At 44.8% G+C, this 21,510-nt stretch overlaps 1 protein-coding gene across 1 annotated transcript in view; it reads left to right on the forward strand.

Annotated features, from left to right (window-relative positions):
• LOC311136758 (kinesin-like protein KIF14) overlaps positions 1-16,201 on the forward strand; it is a 29,403-nt gene extending 13,202 nt beyond the window's left edge. Inside the window, exons 21-28 of the mRNA XM_084171032.1 lie at positions 275-378; positions 534-764; positions 4,370-4,557; positions 7,897-8,049; positions 9,272-9,394; positions 9,626-9,700; positions 10,932-11,073; positions 14,934-16,201. Of these exons, the coding sequence (XP_084027158.1) occupies positions 275-378; positions 534-764; positions 4,370-4,557; positions 7,897-8,049; positions 9,272-9,394; positions 9,626-9,700; positions 10,932-11,073; positions 14,934-15,328 (1,411 nt within the window). The 3' untranslated portion in view covers positions 15,329-16,201. The remainder of the gene's footprint in view (positions 1-274; positions 379-533; positions 765-4,369; positions 4,558-7,896; positions 8,050-9,271; positions 9,395-9,625; positions 9,701-10,931; positions 11,074-14,933) is intronic.
• Positions 16,202-21,510: the final 5,309 nt, after the last annotated feature.

Raw genomic sequence — 21,510 nt, forward strand, 5'->3', positions numbered from 1 at the left:
CCCACCTCCTCAGTTTAAAATGTAATGCGTCGGCCATGGTTATGGGCCTTGTGCTGACGGAGAGGAATCCAAATGAATCTCTCTGTGTCTCTCTGTCTCTCTCTGTCTCTGTGTGTGTGTGTGTGTCCCCTCTGCTCTGAAAAGATAGGACAGTTGAATGAAAGGTAGCTGATGCGTGGTGCCTGTCACACATTAATTTGTTGCTGATGACACAACAATGCTTTACAACGTTGGGATCCATTCCAAGATGTGTTGTTTTGTTTGTTCCCTGTAGGAGCAGAAGCCTGTTGAAGAACAGCAGGATTTCAGGGCGTCTCTATGAAATCAGAGTGCACCCTATTCAGGGCCTTCATAACAGCAACTTCTCACAGTCCTCTGGTAAGTGTGTGTCTGAGTGAAGGACTTTTAGTCATTATTTTTTACCAGACTACCACATATAGGACGGTATACCGTTAGGTGTTAGAAATAGAGAGATGGAGATTCTGTTATATTTCACCTAACGATTTTGCCCAACTTGTCTGTCTTCGTTCCAGGTCTGATGGGTGTGGCCAAACCACCCTCTCTGCACCCCAGCTCGTCAGACTCTGCCCTGCCGGGGATCTGCAAAGATCTGATTGGTCAGACGGTGGGCCAGCTGCGCCAGTGTCATAGCCACGAGGAGAGCATGGCAGACAGGCTGACCTCTGACCTCTACTGTGTGTACATGGCCGTGACGACCATCTCCGACCTGTATAACGGCCTGGATGATGACAGTCAGGAGAACAGTAAGTCTGCATCTCAAAATGACCCTCTCGCGACTAGGGATGGGCGTTTGACGTTATTTCACGATTCAAATAATACCATTACATTTTTGTTTACTCTAGAGATCAGTTTTTTTTTTTTGCATGTGCTGCGTCTCAATCCACTGTATCTGCCAATGACGGCCTTCCGCATCTGCGGTGGCAGGTGGCGGAGCTACAGCTGTGTTTGTCAGACCGTGAGACATCCTGAAAATCAGTCTTCTCATTAAAACATCTGTAGGGTCCAAACGGTTTGCCTACAAACTAATATGACCCCTCTATGGAAAGGTGAGACTCTCATCAACACGTACATGTCGGTTGTTTTGCTCTAGGTACTAGTTTAAAAAGATGAAGTGAAGTGTATATACTGAGTGACATAGACTGACCAGGTGAAAGCTATGATCCCTTATTGATGTCACTTGTTAAATCCACTTCAATCAGTGTAGATGAAAGGGAGGTGAGAGGTTAAAGAAGGAGACATGGATTGTGTATGTGTGCCATTCAGAGGGTGAATGGGCAAGACAAAAGATTTATGTGCCTTTGAACGGGGTATGGTAGTAGGTGCCAGGCGCGCTGGTTTGAGTCAAGAACTGCAATGCTGCTGGGTTTTTCACGCTCAACAGTTTTCTGTGTGTATCAAGAATGGTCCACCACCCAAAGGACATCCAGCCAACTTGACACAACTGTGGGAAGCATTGGTTTCAACATGGGCCAGCATCCCTTTGGAACACTTTCGACACCTTGTAGAGTCCATGCCCCGACGAATTGAGGCTGTTCTGAGGGCAAAAGGGGGTTGCAACTCAATATTAGGAAGGTGTTCTTAATGTTTTGTACGCTGTGTATATGGAGGTAGTTTAGTGCCAAAAAGAGGTTAAATAGTTTTTGTAAAAAATAATGTTTCCCATGTATAAATCTGTAATTTAATGCGTTCCTATAGGCTAATTGCAGTAAAAACAAATTCAATGTTTCATCAAATAATAACTAAAGGGGTCCTAAAATTCAAAATTAAATAGCTAAATGATCCTTGGTATGACCATCTTAAAACAATTCCATATGTTAGCTTAGTAGAAAACCATACCCCACGCCCTCCATCGCTGTACCCCGCTCATACAATAATCTGTAAGGTCCCTCAGTCGAGTAGTGAATTTAATGCACAGGTTCCACCAGGGAGGTTTTCCAATGCCTCAGAGATTGGTAGATGGGTAAAAAAAAAAAAAAGCAGACATTGAATATCCCTTTGAGCATGGTGAAGTTATTAATTACACTTTGGATGATGTATCAATACACCCAGTCACTATAAAGAATAAAGGCGTCCTTCCTAACTCAGTTGCCGGAGAGGAAGGAAACCGCTCCGGGATTTCACCATGAGGCCTATGGTGACTTTAAAATATTTACAGTTTAATGACTGTGATAGGGGAAAGCTGAGGATGGATCAACAACATTGTAGTTACTCCATAATACTAACCTAAATGACAGAGTGAAAAGAAGGAAGCCTGTACAGAATAAAAATATTCCAAAACATGCATCTTGTTTGCAACAAGGCACTAAAGTAATACTGCAAAAAATGTGGCAAAGATATTAATTTTATGCCCTGAATACAAAGCTGAATACTCTTCATATTTTCAAGCATGGTGGCCAGTATGAAAAAAGTATGAAAATGTATGCACTCACTAACTGTAAGTCGCTCTGGATAAGAGCGTCTGCTAAATGACTAAAATGTTAATGTAATGGTGGTAGCTGCATCACGTTATCGGTATGCTTGTCATCGATAAGGACTCTTCTTTAAATCTATGGCAAGACTTGAAAATGTCTGTCTAGCAATGATCAACAATCATCTTGACAGAGCTTGAAAAGTTTGTACAAAATAATTCTAGCAAATATTGTACAATCCAGGTGTGCAAAGCGCAAAGATTTACCCCAAAAAGACTCACAGCTGTAATCGCTGCCAAATGTGATTCTAACATGTATTGACTCAGGTGGTTTATACTTATCTAATCAAGATATATTAGTTTTATTTTTCATTCATTTAAAAACATTTATAATATTTATTCCACTGACATTAGGATTTTTTTTTATAAATTGGTGACAAAATGACCATTCAATCCATTTTATCCCACTTCGTAACAACAATGTGTAAAAAGTCAAAAGGGTGGAATACTTTCTGAAGGCACTGCTGTACACCTACAGTATAGTAAAGTCTTTGTCCGTTCATGACTCTCCAGAAATAATAAGTCAGGCCTATATGTTGTCCTCCTGATACTTCAGACAATGAGCAACAATATGCTGTGGGTGTTTTCTTGAAGAATTCACATTCTTGAAACAATTCTACTGCGGACAATGTTTTCCATTACTACTACTATGTGAAGCCCTGTTGCAGTGTTGTACTTTTATCAAGCTCTGTTAAGGTAGATGGGGAGTGGGGATGAACAGCAATCTTCAAGTCTTTCCACAGATTTTCAATGGGATTCATGTCTGGGCGTTGGCTGGGCCACTCAAACACTTTCAAATTCTTCTTCTGAAGCCATTCCAGCGTTGCTTTGGCCGTATGGTTGCGGTCATTGTCCTGTTGGAACATAAATCTTCGCCCCAGTCTAAGGTAGTTTGCACTCTGAAGCAAGTTCGTATCAAGGAATTGCCTGTATTTGGTTCCATTCATTGTTACCTCTATCCTTACCAGTCTCCCAGTCTCTGCTGCTGAAAAGCTTCCATGCTTCACGGTAGGGACGTTGTTAGACGGGTGACGAGCTCTGCCTGGTTTTCTCCAGACGTAGTGCTTTGCATTCAGGCCAAAGAGTAAATGTTTTGTCTCATCAGACCACAGAATATTTTGCCTTTTATGCTCCGAGTCTTTCACGTGCTGTCCTGCCTTTTTCTCAGGAGTGGCTTCTGTCTGGCCACTGTCCCATAAAGTCCAGATTGGTGAACTGCTGTAGAGACTGTTATCCTTCTGGCAGATTATCCCATCTCAGCCAAGGAACTATCAGAGTGGTCATTGGGTTCTTGGTCACCTCCCTGACCAAGGTCCTTGTTGCCCAGGCAGAGTCTGGGTAGTTTCATATTTTTCCATTTCCTAATTATGGAGACCACTGTGCTCTTGGAAACTTTCAACACTCTAGAAATTGTTTCTAGGAGATCTATGGTCAGTTCCTTGAACTTCATGGTATAGTTTCTGCTCTGTCATGCACTGTCAACTGTGGGACCTTATATAAACAGGTGTGTTTCTTTCTAAATCATGTCCAAACAATTGAATTGGCCACAGGTGGACTCCAAGTTGTAGTGACATCTCAAGGATGATAAAAGGAAATTGGATGCACCTGAGCTCAATTTGGAGTGTCATAGCAAAGGTGTGTGTGAACTTATGCAAATTAGATATGTATGTATTTCATTCTCAAGTGTTCAAACGTTTCTAAAAACATGTTTTCACTTTGTCATGATGAGGTATTGTGTGTAGATGGGTGAGAGGGGAAAAAACATCTATTTAATCAATTTTGAATAGTTTCTGAAGGCACTGATTCTGCTTTTGCTCCCTGCCCAACATAACATCTTTGAAATACTAAATGTACATTTTTAATTTATTCTGTCTGTTCCAGTGTTTGTGTTTGAGGCTAAGGCCCAGGGCCAGCTTGTGAAGGCCACGTCAGCCATCCAGAGAGCTGTGTTCATCACCATGCAGTGGGTGGCCAGGGTCAAGCCCAGAACCGGAACGTTCCACACTAATGCAGAGGAGCTCAAGACCCAAGTCAAGAGAATGGGTGGTTACTTTCAGCTTCTCATCCAGGTAAACATCCTTGTTACATTTTTGTAGTTTTTAAATGTATGTGTTTTGATTCTTTGTAAAGCTACTGACAATGTACTCTTGAAATAGAGACTGTGAAACTATCCTGGACAAATGCAGTCGTATGAAAACGTTTGGGCACCCCTGACAATTTCCATGATTTCCATTTATAAATAATTGGGTGTTTGGATCAGCAATTTCATTTTGATCTATCAAATAACTGATGGACACAGTAATATTTCAGTAGTGAAATTAGGTTTATTGGATTAACAGAAAATGTGCAATATGCATCAAAACGAAATTAGACAGGTGCATACATTTGGGCACCCCAACAGAAAAATCACATCAATATTTAGTAGAGCCTCCTTTTGCTAAAATAACAGCCTCTAGACGTTTCCTATAGCCTCTAATGAGTGTCTGGATTAAGGTATTTTGGACCATTCCTCCTTACAAAACATCTCCACTTCAGTTAGGTTTGATGGTTGCCGAGCATGGACAGCCCGCTTCAAATCATCCCACAGATTCTCCAGAACATTGTACTTGTTCCTCTGCATAAATGCCCGGGTAGATTTTGAGCAGTGTTTTGGGTCGTTGTCTTGTTGAAATATCCAGCCCTGGCGTTACTTCAACTTTGTGACTGATTCTTCAACATTATTCCCAAGAATCTTCTGATATTGAGTGGAATCCATGCGACCCTGAACTTCAACAAGATTCCCAGTACCGGCACTGGCCACACAGCCCCACAGCATGATGGAACCCCCACCAAATTTTACTGTGGGTAGCAAGTGTTTTTCTTGGAACGCTGTGTTCTTTTGCCACCATGCATAACGCCCCTTGTTATGACCAAATAACTAAATATTTGTTTCATCAGTCCACTGCACCTTATTCCAAAATGAAGCTGGCTTGTCCAAATGTGCGTTAGCATACCTCAAGCGACTCTGTTTGTGGCGTGTGTGCAGAAAAGGCTTCTTCCGCGTCACTCTCCCGTACAGCTTCTCCTTGTGCAAAGTGCGCTGAATTGTTGAACGATGCACAGTGACACCATCTGTGGCAAGATGATGTTGTAGGTCTTTTGGAGGTGGTCTGTGGGCTGTTTTGGACCGTTCTCACCATCCTTCGCCTTTGCCTCTCCGATGTTTTACTTGGCCTGCCACTTCTGGCCTTAACACGAACTGTGCCTGTGGTCTTCCATTTCCTCACTATGTTCCTCACAGTGGACACTGACAGCTTACATCTCTGCGATAGCTTTGTGTAGCCTTCCCCTAAACCATAATGTTGAACAATCTTTGTTTTCAGGTCATTTGAGAGTTGTTTTGAGGCCCCCATGTTGCCACTCTTCAGAGGAGAGTCAAAGAGAACAACAACTTGCAGTTGGCCACCTTAAATAACTTTTCTCATGATTGGATGCACTTGTCTATGAAGTTCAAGGCTTAATGAGCTCACCAAACCAATTGTGTGTTCCAATTAATCAGTGCTAAGTAGTTACAGGTATTCAAATCAACAGAATGACAAGGGTGCCCAAATTTTTGCATAACCTATTTTTCACATCTGATTTAATTTCATACAACTTAATATTGCTACACTAAAAATCTTTGTCTGGACAATACCCCAGTACTCAGCTTTTATTAGAAAAGGAATGGCATGCCACTGTGACCATTTTCTGTGATGACAGAGTCAATTATTATGCAGCCTCAGAGGGGTGCCCAAACTTTTTCATACGACTGTAGCTATAGGTTGGATAAAGTTTATATTGAATAACGATAGACAAAGGACTGTCACCCATCGGAGCCTTTAAACTGTTCAATACAGTAGCAGCTGGATGTGGATGTGTAACATACAGATGGAGCTATGCACCAACAACATTCATACGCACCTACACTACCGTTCAAAAAGTTTTGGGTCACTTAGAAATGTCCTTGTTTTCGATAGAAAAATACTTTTTTTGTCCATTAAAATAACATCAAATTGATCAGAAATACAGTGTAGACATTGTTAATGTTGTAAATGGCTATTGTAGCTGGAAACGGCTGATAAAAATAAAAAAAATGGAATATCTACATAGGCGTACAGAGGCCCATTATCAGCAACCATCAGTCCTGTGTTCCAATGGCACGTTGTGTTTGCTAATCCAAGTTGATCATTTTAAAAGGCTAATTGATCATTAGAAAACCCTTTTGCAATTATGTTAGCACAGCTGAAAACTGTTGTGCTGATTAAAGAAGCAATAAAACTGGCCTTCTTGAGACTAGCTGAGTATCTGAAGCATCAGCAGTTGTGGGTTCGATTACAGGCTCAAAATGGCCAGAAACAAAGAACTGTCTTCTGAAACTCGTCAGTCTATTCTTGTTCTGAGAAATGAAGGCTATTCCATGCGAGAAATTGCCAAGAAACTGAAGATCTCGTACAACGCTGTGTACTACTCCCTTCACAGAACAGCGCAGACTGGCTCTAACCAGAATAGAAAGAGGAGTGGGAGGCCCCAGTGCACAACTGAGCAAGAGGACAAATACATTAGTGTCTAGTTAGAGAAACAGACGCCTCACAGGTCCTCAACTGGCAGCTTCATTAAATAGTACCCGCAAAACACCAGTCTCAACGTCAACAGTGAAGGGCGGCAGGTAGGCAGGTAGCTTAGTCATTAAGAGCGTTGTGCCAGTAACCGAAAGGTCGCTGGTTCTAATCCCCGAGCTGACTAGGTGAAAAACCTGTCGATGTGCCCTTGAGCAAGGCACTTAACCCTAATTGCTCTGGATAAGAGCGTCTGCTAAATGACTAAAATGTAAATGTAAAATGTGAAGAGGCGACTCCGGGATGTACAGTACAACATATGCATTGTTGACTGGTTTAGTGCAAATAATTTCATGGTGAATTACAGTAAAGAAAATCTAGAAAGAGCTCGGTTTTTGTCCCAGTTAAACTGAAAAGACTCAAAGGCAGTACAAGGAAAATCCTTTCCAGTTGAGTCAGTTTGACACCTTTACAACATTCACCTTACTGGCACTTCAAAATTCACATCCGTGATTGACAGGTTTTAGCTTTGAGCTGTTTGACTGCTCGTATGGAAATCTACAAGCGTAGGGGAATTCTCAACCTTGAGTCTGAAGTCAAATATATATATTCCTATCCAGTACCAGCACTAAACAGATTTTTTTTTTAACCTTCATCCCTCCTTTCACTCTACCATATTTAAGTCATCCAAAAAATTTTTTTTCACGTTTATTTATGTATTCATTCAATTATACTATGGCTTCACATTCACAAATACTCAGAATACATTCAAATAAAAAGACGGTTTAATTCATTAACCAATTATTGAATGTCCATTTCCCGTGTGGTCCCTAGGGCTGTGACTCTGAGATCTCGTCCATGGTGACCGAGGCCCACAGGAAGAGTAGTCAGTGTCTGGACACGGCCCTGCAGGTCATCAGCCACCTGGCCGCGCTGACAGGCACCCAGCTACACGTGACAGAGCTGTGCGCCGAGGCCACGGGCAAGGTAACACGTCGATACCACACCGGTCTCTCACTTACACTCACGCTCACTCTCTCCCGCGTTCACTCTCTCACGCTCTCCTGAGCTCACTCTCTCTCGCGCTCTCTCGCTCACTCACCCACCGTATGCTGCCTTTCATAATGATTGAAATTGGGGGGGGGAGATACTGGGCGTGAAGGCTGTGCTGTTTTGGTGGGAATAGCAGGAAATAACGAAGCAATGAAATTCTGTATAACACTCACCGGCCAGATTATTAGGTACACCACCTCGTTCACCAAAATGGATCGCTCCTACAGACAGTGAGTCACGTGGCTTGCTATATAAAGCAGCCATCGAGGCATTCAGCTACTGTTTCGGTTGAACGTTAGAATGGGCAAAACGAGTGACCTAAGCGACTTTGAGCGCGGTATGATCGCTGTTGCGCCAGATCCAGTATCTCAGAAACGGCCGGCCTCCTGGGCTTTTCATGACAGTGTCTAGGGTGAATGGTGCGACAACCAAAAAAACATCCAGTCAGCGGCAGTCCTGTGGGTGAAAACAGCTCGTTGATGAGAGGTCGAGCTAACAGTCGGGCCACAAACAGAGAAATAACGGAGCAGTACAACAATGGTGTGCAGAACGGCACCTCGGAAAACAGAACTCGTCGATCCTTGTCATGGATGGGCTATTGCAGCAGACGACCACACCGGGTTCCATTCCTGTCAGCTAAAACAAGAAGAAGCGTCTCCAGTGGGCACGTGATGAACAACACTGGACAATTGAGGAGTGGAAAAACGCCTGGAACATGACAGCGAGTTCAGTTTACTTGAGTGGCCTGTGCAGTCCCCAGACCTCAACCCAATAGAGCATTTTAAGGATGAGATGGAACGGGCTGTTCGCAGCATGAATGTACCACCGTCCAATCTGCAGCAACCTGCCTGATGCCATCATGGACATATATCCCTGTGGAACGTTTCCGACACCTTGCAGAATGCCCTGAATAACTAGTCGGGTGTACCTAATAAACTGTCCGGTGAGCGTATGTAGTTCTATATCGCTGCCTGGGTGCTCTACCACGTTGGTTTGTGGAGGGTCAAGAAAGCGGTCTCCCAAAGGTCGTGGTTTCACGCTGATACCACCCAGAAAAGCTTTCAAGAGACAGAGGCCTACTGACTCTATGAACACAATAGGCCTAGTCGGTTGTTCAAGGTCCTTTTGTTAAAGGTTGTTGTCTCTCTCTCCCCAGCGGTCTGTGGTCCTGTCTCTGTTGGAGGGCACCTGTAAAGGGGTGCACTCTCTCCTGGAAGAGGGCCTGACTATCTCCAAAGAGATGCTGAGAGATGCTCAGCTGTCCTACCCCAGGACTCTGGTACCTAGCCACCATTTAGTGTTCTCTGTATGACTTATCTATAGGAGTTGTGTTGATCTACTTTGAGATTTTGTCATCAATGAAATGTATTGTAAAAAATAATAATTTTAAAGCCATGAATGGCAAGAATGACTTGCATAGGAGATAATATTGCAATGATATATTCCGGATTGTTTCTTCAGAATGCCTCTGTTTTGTATCTATGTTCTATGTATCTTGTGTTTGTGGCAGGTTTTGCAGAGCCTCAAGTCGAAGATGCTAGACCTGTCCTGCGCTCTCCAGAGCTACATCCACTGCCAAATGACGGTGAGCACTGAGCAACCATCACAAACCCAACCAGCCTGTCAGTCCCTCCTTGACACGTGGTTAAACGCTTCAGATTAATAGCCCCTCCCACAGCCAGCCCAATCCTATCGGCAGCCTTATCGCTGCAGCCTAGGCCAATCGTTGGGCCAATCAATCAGGTAATGGATGTGTTGAATGAAGTGCCATCCAGTCACCTTTTTAATGCGCTTGTTTGCCGTTATCTGCTGCGCACAAACCATCGCCTTTGGTGGCGTTGATCATCGGCTGCGCTAGATGGAGTCCTTCCCACCCCGCCCCCATTGTTGTCAAACAAAAGGGGTGGGACGGACAAAACCAGACAGATGTTGAATCTCCGTGGGCCTCTTCCAGAGATGGGTAGAGCCATGGTTTAGTTTGTTTGTTTTCATGACCGTGAAACACGTGTTGAAATTGTCACGTTTTGTGTCTTTGCACCATTGCAGTGAGACTATATTTGATTGGAATCAAATGTTTCTGCACCACTGTAGTGTATAGAGGAAGGGCTTTAACAGGTTTGTCCGAGGAAATGGGTTAATTCATTATCGTCTTTCCAGTGTTTTCCATATTGAATGTATTATAGTACAGGTTTTTTTTGGATCGAAAATAGTCTTAGGAGCACGGTCGGCCCCGTTGGTGCGGCTATTAAAAAAATTAACAAAATCAGAGGCCCCCATCTTCAAAGTGTAGATCTTTTTTTTTTCATTTTGAAGCCAATTTCCTGCAATTCTACAAATTACTCCATGGAGCTGAGAGAAAATGTTGCAGTTTTATACCTAGTTTTCTCCAGTTCTATGCATTTTGCCATGGCTAATGCTGTTATTTTGCTCAAACATAATAAACATGAATACTGCTAAATTCATTGTTTTGGGAATTTTCCATTTAAATTCTCCTTGACTGTCTGGCTTTTATTTTGGTGATTTGTTAGTTCTCCCAAAAAATTCTACATACATGCATATATCTAGTTTTAGTCATTTAAGTTTACACTGAAAGCGTTTTTCCATCCTGATGTTTGACTTGGGCAGCCCGACCAATGACAGAAAAAGCCAGTTTTTTGTGCATTTGTATGTTGGCTTGATAAAATGAATTTTGTCCTAAATGGACAATAAAGTATATCCCCTTGGAAAGGCACCATATTCCAATAACATCAACTGTAACGTGTGTGTGTGTGTGTGTGTGTGTGTGTGTGTGTGTGTGTGTGTGTGTGTGTGTGTAGGAGAAGGATGAAGGCTTGGAGAGGAGCGGTGAGGACCCTGATCTGTCACAGCTGCACAGAGTGACGAACACTGCAGCCAAACTGTTCCAGCTCAACCAGGCCCTCAGGCAGCTCCACTCTGCTCTCTCTCTGGCTTTCCCAGGTACTCACACAGTCTGGCCCTCAGGCAGCTCCACTCTGCTCTCTCTCTGGCTTTCCCAGGTACTCACACAGTCTGGCCCTCAGGCAGCTCCACTCTGCTCTCTCTGGCTTTCCCAGGTACTCACACAGTCTGGCCCTCAGGCAGCTCCACTCTGCTCTCTCTCTGGCTTTCCCAGGTACTCACACAGTCTGGCCCTCAGGCAGCTCCACTCTGCTCTCTCTCTTGCTTTCCCAGGTACTCACACAGTCTGGCCCTCAGGCAGCTCCACTCTGCTCTCTCTGGCTTTCCCAGGTACTCACACAGTCTGGCCCTCAGGCAGCTCCACTCTGCTCTCTCTCTGGCTTTCCCAGGTACTCACACAGTCTGGCCCTCAGGCAGCTCCACTCTGCTCTCTCTCTGGCTTTCCCAGGTACTCACACAGTCTGGCCCTCAGGCAGCTCCACTCTGCTCTCTCTGGCTTTCCCAGGTACTCACACAGTCTGGCCCTCAGGCAGCTCCACTCTGCTCTCTCTCTTGCTTTCCCAGGTACTCACACAGTCTGGCCCTCAGGCAGCTCCACTCTGCTCTCTCTCTGGCTTTCCCAGGTACTCTCACAGTCTGGCCCTCAGGCAGCTCCACTCTGCTCTCTCTCTTGCTTTCCCAGGTACTCACACAGTCTGGCCCTCAGGCAGCTCCACTCTGCTCTCTCTCTGGCTTTCCCAGGTACTCACACAGTCTGGCCCTCAGGCAGCTCCACTCTGCTCTCTCTCTGGCTTTCCCAGGTACTCACACAGTCTGGCCATCAGGCAGCTCCACTCTGCTCTCTCTCTGGCTTTCCCAGGTACTCACACAGTCTGGCCCTCAGGCAGCTCCACTCTGCTCTCTCTCTGGCTTTCCCAGGTACTCACACAGTCTGGCCCTCAGGCAGCTCCACTCTGCTCTCTCTCTGGCTTTCCCAGGTACTCACACAGTCTGGCCCTCAGGCAGCTCCACTCTGCTCTCTCTCTGGCTTTCCCAGGTACTCACACAGTCTGGCCCTCAGGCAGCTCCACTCTGCTCTCTCTCTTGCTTTCCCAGGTACTCACACAGTCTGGCCCTCAGGCAGCTCCACTCTGCTCTCTCTCTTGCTTTCCCAGGTACTCACACAGTCTGGCCCTCAGGCAGCTCCACTCTGCTCTCTCTCTTGCTTTCCCAGGTACTCACACAGTCTGGCCATCAGGCAGCTCCACTCTGCTCTCTCTCTGGCTTTCCCAGGTACTCACACAGTCTGGCCCTCAGGCAGCTCCACTCTGCTCTCTCTCTTGCTTTCCCAGGTACTCACACAGTCTGGCCCTCAGGCAGCTCCACTCTGCTCTCTCTCTGGCTTTCCCAGGTACTCACACAGTCTGGCCCTCAGGCAGCTCCACTCTGCTCTCTCTCTGGCTTTCCCAGGTACTCACACAGTCTGGCCCTCAGGCAGCTCCACTCTGCTCTCTCTCTTGCTTTCCCAGGTACTCACACAGTCTGGCCCTCAGGCAGCTCCACTCTGCTCTCTCTCTGGCTTTCCCAGGTACTCACACAGTCTGGCCCTCAGGCAGCTCCACTCTGCTCTCTCTCTGGCTTTCCCAGGTACTCACACAGTCTGGCCCTCAGGCAGCTCCACTCTGCTCTCTCTCTGGCTTTCCCAGGTACTCACACAGTCTGGCCATCAGGCAGCTCCACTCTGCTCTCTCTCTTGCTTTCCCAGGTACTCACACAGTCTGGCCCTCAGGCAGCTCCACTCCGCTCTCTCTCTTGCTTTCCCAGGTACTCACACAGTCTGGCCCTCAGGCAGCTCCACTCTGCTCTCTCTCTGGCTTTCCCAGGTACTCACACAGTCTGGCCCTCAGGCAGCTCCACTCTGCTCTCTCTCTTGCTTTCCCAGGTACTCACACAGTCTGGCCCTCAGGCAGCTCCACTCCGCTCTCTCTCTTGCTTTCCCAGGTACTCACACAGTCTGGCCATCAGGCAGCTCCACTCCGCTCTCTCTCTGGCTTTCCCAGGTACTCACACAGTCTGGCCCTCAGGCAGCTCCACTCCGCTCTCTCTCTGGCTTTCCCAGGTACTCACACAGTCTGGCCATCAGGCAGCTCCACTCTGCTCTCTCTCTTGCTTTCCCAGGTACTCACACAGTCTGGCCCTCAGGCAGCTCCACTCTGCTCTCTCTCTGGCTTTCCCAGGTACTCACACAGTCTGGCCCTCAGGCAGCTCCACTCTGCTCTCTCTCTTGCTTTCCCAGGTACTCACACAGTCTGGCCCTCAGGCAGCTCCACTCTGCTCTCTCTCTTGCTTTCCCAGGTACTCACACAGTCTGGCCATCAGGCAGCTCCACTCCGCTCTCTCTCTTGCTTTCCCAGGTACTCACACAGTCTGGCCCTTAGGCAGCTCCACTCTGCTCTCTCTCTTGCTTTCCCAGGTACTCACACAGTCTGGCCCTCAGGCAGCTCCACTCTGCTCTCTCTCTGGCTTTCCCAGGTACTCACACAGTCTGGCCCTCAGGCAGCTCCACTCTGCTCTCTCTCTGGCTTTCCCAGGTACTCACACAGTCTGGCCATCAGGCAGCTCCACTCTGCTCTCTCTCTGGCTTTCCCAGGTACTCACACAGTCTGGCCCTCAGGCAGCTCCACTCCGCTCTCGCTCTCTGGTTCTGATCGGAGTATGTGAGCCGAGTTGAGCGGTCGGAAATCTCGCTCCAGTCCTTTCCAAACCGCTCCTCGCTCAAAGAAAAAACTGCCGCTCCAAATTCGCTCCATTCATTAAAATCACAATTTAACCAACAGCCATCTATATTTGTGACTACCTGGACCTACCATTTGGTTATGAAGTGTTGAAACCAAACCATATGATTTTAATTTAAAGTATTTTAATAAACAACATTAAAAGGTGACTGTAAGAAGCGCTCATCATTTCAAATAGGCTACATGTCGTATTAAACAGAATATAAACACTCTTAATAGGTCAGGAGCCAGACAGGGAGCCTAATGAATGAATTAGGCTATATTATAAGCATATTATTTAAAGGCTTTAGCCTACAAAGTAATACATTGTGAAGCATTAGCGAGTGCGACACGCTAGTCTGGCAGGGATATAAAGGGCTCAGCAGTTAAACTGTTTTTATTAAACCATTTATAGTCTATAAATTGGGCATATGAAAATGAAACTTAAAAATCACTTATGCGCTGTGCTTTTGAATTCCATTTTTAGAAATGCGAGTTTGGCCAGTCTGTGGCTTCAGGCTCATGCGATGGTGCCTGGAGATCAGGCCAGCAGCGGAGAATATCCTCTCCATGGTGCCTGGAGATCAGGCCAGCAGCGGAGAATATCCTCCCCACACTTGCAGAGCCACTGGGGATTCTAAAAACCCTTCGGGCCACTCTTTCCAGGCTGGGCAGGGATGCAGAGTTGTATTTAGATTTTTCTATAGCTAAAGTAAGGGGCTATAGCAGCACACACAAAATTTGGAGCGGGGCGAGCCTTTGGGAAACACTTCAGTCAAATACTCTGGTTCTGATCCAGTCAGGCTATCAGGCAGCTCCGCTCTGCTCTCTCCCTCCGAGGTACTCACACAGTCTGACCGAGGAGAAGAAAGGCCACAGTTTCCTCCAGTATTACCCCCAAAACATAAAGGCCATTGTCTAAGATGGAACTGACCTCCTAAATGCTTTCTTTTCCTTATTCCGTTGTGACTTCTACCTATGTGCTGGATAGGTTTGAGCAGTATAGTGGAATTGTATGCAGTTCTTTTATCAACCAGTAATCATCAAGAGAAGGAGACAGGAGGATGAAGGTTATGTGGTCTATGAAATTAAATGACCAGTAAGTTGGATGCGTGTGTATGTAATATATACATTTCCTGTGCCCAGGTAAAAGCAGTGACTCCAGCCTCGGTGCCTGCCGAGAAGCTGTCTTCTCCTCGTCCGAGACCATCGACGGGGTCATCAACAGCCTCCCCAGGGGCGTCACGCGGTCGGCTACCACAAACCTCAGCCTCCATCTGCCCTGCCTGCAGACCGTCGTGGCGGCCCGGGATGAGCTCCACTCTGCCCTGCAGTCCCTGCGTAACGCCTTCAACCCCCAGGGCCATGAGGACGACAAGAGGGGGTCTTCTGGATCAGAGAAGAGCTTAGTGGAAAGGGGTCTGGTGAAGGAGTGGCCCCTGGTGGCTTCTGCCATGGAAAGGAACAGAGGAGCCCCTAAGATTGTTTATTCTCTGTCTTCAGGGGTGTCTTCGTCTAATGGTGATGTGTGTTGGGTTTGATGGGCATTGCGTTTGATGCACAGGCGCGATGAGCTGATCTGGGTCGTGTTCAGTAGGCTTGAAACTGCAGAATTACTGGGAAATGGGGAGGTAGTGTGATCTGAACTTGTCCAATAAGGAACACTTGTTTTTGGTTTCTGTTGCAAAACATTTAGCTAAGGTATGCCCTAATGAACATGACCCAGATGATCAATGTAAAAAAAGATACTGGTTCAATGCCATTGATAGAAAGAACCGACAGTGAGAATGTTTATGTCAAAGGTCCATCCAATTGCACTAAAACCTGAGGTTCCCAGGTGAATGTTTTATTTTGGCCAGTAGAGATTTCATTAGGTTTGAAAGTACTTGGTATTTGGTAGCTGAATTGTACAGCAGTGGATTTGTTTGCTATTTGGGTTAGATCTTCTCATTCTTGGTTCCTTTTATGTGTAACGTCTGTTTTTCATATTGTTGCATTAATACATATGTAGGTGAAGGCACAACAGCTTAATGTAGCTCACTCAAAGCTGTTAGAGGTCACGTGTACATCACAAGCTATACATCCGAGGTTTCATCAGTGCATCAATTATATTCACTCAACCTTGCACAAAGTCATTTCCATTTTTGGCTTCTCATTCATGACACTTTTTTTTCTCTCTTGGTAAAGATTTTAATTTTGATACCTCACAATTGTGGTCCTCTGTAGCTCAATTGGTAGAGCACGGCGCTTGTAACGCCAGGGTAGTGGGTTCGATCCCCGGGACCACCAATACGTAAAAATGTATGCACGCACGACTGTAAGTCGCTTTGGATAAAAGCGTCTGCTAAATGGCATATTAAATTATTATTTATCATGTAACATTACAAGTGAGGACAATAAATGAATATTTCTCGACTTGTGTTTATCTTTTTCTTATGGTCTCCATAAATGTGTGGATATGTGTGCTAGAGTATTGAGTAAAGCTCATTATGTCTCGAGCACTAGAAACAGTACGTCACTCTTCTCTCCCGCGCTCAGGTGCTGCGTCATAAATGCTGACGTCACTTAGGAGGTTCCCTCTAGTCTATGAAGTGTACATCGAATGAAGACCACTTAAGGGTTACAACAACGCCATAAACTTGTTTTGTTTAGAAAATGTAGCTCAGGAGGACTAATTGAGTCATATTTAAATCATCGACGACGGCTTCGAAATGTCGATGGGACTGAAGAAAAGAACTTTGGACACCATTTATACTCAACCTCAGGTAGGTGGAAACTTTTACATTTAAGTTAAATTACTTAACTGTAAAGTCAGAATTGCATGGTTGTCTGGACATGTAGCTTGTGCCTTTGCAACTTCAATGTATCTAATTAGATTGCCTTAGCCTTATAGACATTCGATACAAAACGTTCCCAGCACAGTCAGTGTAGTCAGCTCAGCTATCCCCATTGAGCCAGTGTCTGCCTCGATCTAGGTTGGGCAAAACTCAACATGGCAGTGTTCGCTTTAGCAATCTCACTGGAATAAAGACCTCAATTCCTGTCATTATTGAAAGAGATTGTGATGTTGCACATCTCAAAATAGGGCTACTTAGTGTTAGATCCCTCTCTTCCAAGGCAGTTATTGTCAATTAACTAATCACTGATCATAATCTTGATGTGATTGGACTGAAACATGGCTCCTGGTTACACCAGTGAACATATCCCCTACGCATCCTGCAAAGGCAGAGGTATTGCTAACATTTACATCAGCAGATTTCAATTTACGAAAAATTAAATGACTGTTTTCGTCCTTTGAGCTTCTAGTCATGAAATCTATGCAGCCTACTCAATCACTTTTTATAGCTACTGTTTACAGGCCTCCTGGGCCGTATACAGCGTTCCTCACGGAGTTCCCGGAATTCCTATTGGACCTTGTAGTCATGGTAGATAATATTCACATTTTTGGTGACTTCAATATTCACATGGAAAAGTCCACAGACCCACTCCAAAAAGCTTTCGGAGCCATCATCGACTCAGTGGTTTTTGTCCAACATGTCTCCGGACCTAGTCATTGCCACAGTCATACCCTGGATCTAGTTTTGTCCCGTGGAATAAATATTGTGGATCTAAATGTTTTTCCTCATAATCCTGGACTATCGGACCACCATTTTATTACATTTGCAATCGCAACAAATAATCTGCTCAGACCCCAACCAAGGATCATCAAAAGCTGTGCTATAAATTCTCTGACAACCCAAAGATTACTAGATGCCCTTCCAGACTCCCTAAACCTACCAAAGGACGTCAGAGTACAAAAATCGGTTAACCACCTGAGGATCTAAATGTAACCTTGCGTAATACCGTAGATGCAGTCGCACCCTCGATCATCCTATTTTTCCGGTGAATGGCGGAAAATGTTTTACTTTTAAACTCGGACAAAACAGAGCTGCTAGTTCTAGGTCCCATGAAACGAAGAGATCTGCTGTTGGATCTGACAATTAATCTTGATGGTTGTACAGTGGTCTCAAATAAAACTGTGAAGGACCTCAGCGTTACTCTGGACCCTGATCTCTCTTTTGACGAACATATCAAGAATATTGCAAGGACAGCTTTTTTCCATCTTCGTAACATTGCAAAAATCAGAAACGTTTTATCCAAAAATTATGCAGAAAAGCTCATCCATGTTTTTGTCACTTCTAGATTAGACTACTGCAATGCTCTACTCTCCAGCTACCCGGATAAAGCACTAAATAAACTTCAGTTAGTGGTAAACACGGCTGCTAGAATCTTGACTAGAACCAACAAATTTGATCATATTACTCCAGTGCTAGCCTCTAATATTATGTATGCGTTGGCAGCAGACTTTGTGAAAATCAGTATTTGTGTAATTCTCAAAACTTTTGACCACGACTGTACACAGTATTGCAAGCAAATATTGTTATTTAGGGGGAAATGGAGGTGTTTGATGCACAGGAATTATATAATCAGGGTAGGCTAATAAAAACATTAAAACCTAGGCCTACTGATAAAACAGATGCATTTGCCATTGGTAAGAAGGTTGCATAGCAGCATGTCGCCTAATACACTATATATATATATATATATATATATATATATATATATATATATACAAAAGTATGTGGACAAAAATGAGTGGATTCGGTTATTCCAGTAACCTCATAGCCTTGAGCAAGTGGGGAATATATGATGACTTATTCATAACGAACAGGTAGTTAAATATAATAACAAGATGCAATCATTTGCTGTTAGTGAGAAAAGCGAAAATCTATTTACACTATATATACAAAAGTATGTGGACACCTCTTCAAATTAGTGGATTCGGCTATTTCAGCCACACCTGTTGCTGACAGGTGTATAACATTGAGCACACAGCCACACAATCTCCATAGACAAACATTGGCAGTAGAATGGCCATACCGATGTGGCACCGTCATAGGATGCCACCTTTCCAACAAGTCAGTTCGTCAAATTTCTGCCCTGCTAGAGCTGCCCCGGTCAACTGTAAGTGCTGTTATTCTGAAGTGGAAACTTCTTGGAGCAGCAACGGCTCAGCCGCGAAGTGGCTCACAGAACGGGACCGCCGAGTGCTGAAGCGCGTAGCACGTAAAAATAGTCAGTCCTCGGTTGCAACACTCACTACCGAGTTCCAAACTGCCTCTGGAAGCAACGTCAGCGCAATAACTGTTCGTCGGGAGCTTCATGAAATGGGTTTCCATGGCCGAGCAGCCGCACACAAGCCGAAGATCACCATGCGCAATGCCAAGCGTCGGCTGGAGTGGTGTAAAGCTCGCCGCCATTGGACTCTGGAGCAGTGGAAACGCATTCTCTGGAGTGATGAATCACACTTCACCATCTGGCAGTCCGACAGACGAATCTGGGTTTGTCCGATGCCAGTAGAATGCTACCTGCCTGAATGCATAGTGCCAACTGTAAAGTTTGGTGGAGGAGGAATAGTGGTCTGGGGCTGTTTTTCATGGTTCGGGCTAGGCCCCTTAGTTCCAGTGAAGAGAAATCTTAACACAACAGCATACAGTGGGGAAAAAAAGTATTTAGTCAGCCACCAATTGTGCAAGTTCTCCCACTTAAAAAGATGAGAGAGGCCTGTAATTTACAACATAGGTACACGTCAACTATGACAGACAAATTGAGAATTTTTTTTCCAGAAAATCACATTGTAGGATTTTTAATGAATTTATTTGCAAATTACGGTGGAAAATAAGTATTTGGTCAACTACAAACAAGCAATATTTCTGGCTCTCACAGACCTGTAACTTATTCTTTAAGAGGCTCCTCTGTCCTCCACTCGTTACCTGTATTAATGGCACCTGTTTGAACTTGTTATCAGTATAAAAGACACCTGTCCACAACCTCAAACAGTCACACTCCAAACTCCACTATGGCCAAGACCAAAGAGCTGTCAAAGGACACCAGAAACAAAATTGTAGACCTGCACCAGGCTGGGAAGACTGAATCTGCAATAGGTAAGCAGATTGGTTTGAAGAAATCAACTGTGGGAGCAATTATTAGGAAATGGAAGACATACAAGACCACTGATAATCTCCCTCGATCTGGGGCTCCACGCAAGATCTCACCCCGTGGGGTCAAAATGATCACAAGAACGGTGAGTAAAAATCCCAGAACCACACGGGGGGACCTAGTGAATGACCTGCAGAGAGCTGGGACCAAAGTAACAAAGCCTACCATTAGTAACATACTACGCCGCCAGGGACTCAAATCCTGCAGTGCCAGACGTGTCCCCCTGCTTAAGCCAGTACATGTCCAGGCCCGTCTGAAGTTTGCTAGAGTGCATTTGGATGATCCAGAAGAGGATTGGGAGAATGTCATATGGTCAGATGAAACCAAAATATAACTTTTTGGTAAAAACTCAACTCGTCGTGTTTGGAGGACAAAGAATGCTGAGTTGCATCCAAAGAACACCATACCTACTGTGAAGCATGGGGGTGGAAACATCATGCTTTGGGGCTGTTTTTCTGCAAAGGGACCAGGACGACTGATCCGTGTAAAGGAAAGAATGAATGGGGCCATGTATCGTGAGATTTTGAGTGAAAACCTCCTTCCATCAGCAAGGGCATTGAAGATGAAACGTGGCTGGGTCTTTCAGCATGACAATGATCCCAAACACACCACCTGGGCAACGAAGGAGTGGCTTCGTAAGAAGCATTTCAAGGTCCTGGAGTGGCCTAGCCAGTCTCCAGATCTCAACCCCATAGAAAATCTTTGGAGGGAGTTGAAAGTCCGTGTTGCCCAGCGACAGCCCCAAAACATCACTGCTCTAGAGGAGATCTGCATGGAGGAATGGGCCAAAATACCAGCAACAGTGTGTGAAAACCTTGTGAAGACTTACAGAAAACGTTTGACCTGTGTCATTGCCAACAAAGGGTATATAACAAAGTATTGAGAAACTTTTGTTATTGACCAAATACTTATTTTCCACTATAATTTGCAAATAAATTCATTAAAAATCCTACAATGTGATTTTCTGGATATTTTTTTTCTTCTCATTTTGTCTGTCATAGTTGACGTGTACCTATGATGAAAATTACAGGCCTCTCTCATCTTTTTAAGTGGGAGAACTTGCACAATTGGTGGCTGACTAAATACTTTTTTCCCCCCACTGTGTGTGTGTATATATATATATATATATATATATATATATATATATATATATATATATATATATATATATATTTGTTGTTGTACTTTTCACTTTTAAAATTACTAACAGTATTTTGACCAAGGGATCCGTGGAATATGTTTACAATGTAATATTATTCATCTACAATGTATGTTCGTAACCCTGGGCAACATGGGCCTGGGAGGCTCACAGGGTTGTTGGTATCCACAGTACTCAATCTGCAAAGTTTTCTCTCTGCCCCATGACAAACTGTGTAGAATTGCAGAAAATTAGCTTCAAAACGACGGGAAGAGGGCTGGAGACTTGGTATTGTCCGGCCATGCACTGCTGAAGTCCTAGTAAAACTCATTGCATGCTATTTTGTGTTCTGATTTAGAGGGGGTCCCTGATTAATCACAAAAGGGGTCCCCGGCCCCAAAAAAGTTTTTTTTAGTAATTTAGCAGACACTCTTATCCAGAGCGACTTACAGTTAGTGAGTGCATACATTTTTCATACTGGCCCCCCCCCGTGGGAATCGAACCCACAACCCTGACGTTGCAAGCGCCATGCTCTACCAACTGAGC

The sequence above is a fragment of the Coregonus lavaretus genome, assembly GCF_964263955.1.
Source record: "Coregonus lavaretus genome assembly, chromosome: 11".
Lineage (NCBI taxonomy): Eukaryota > Metazoa > Chordata > Actinopteri > Salmoniformes > Salmonidae > Coregonus > Coregonus lavaretus.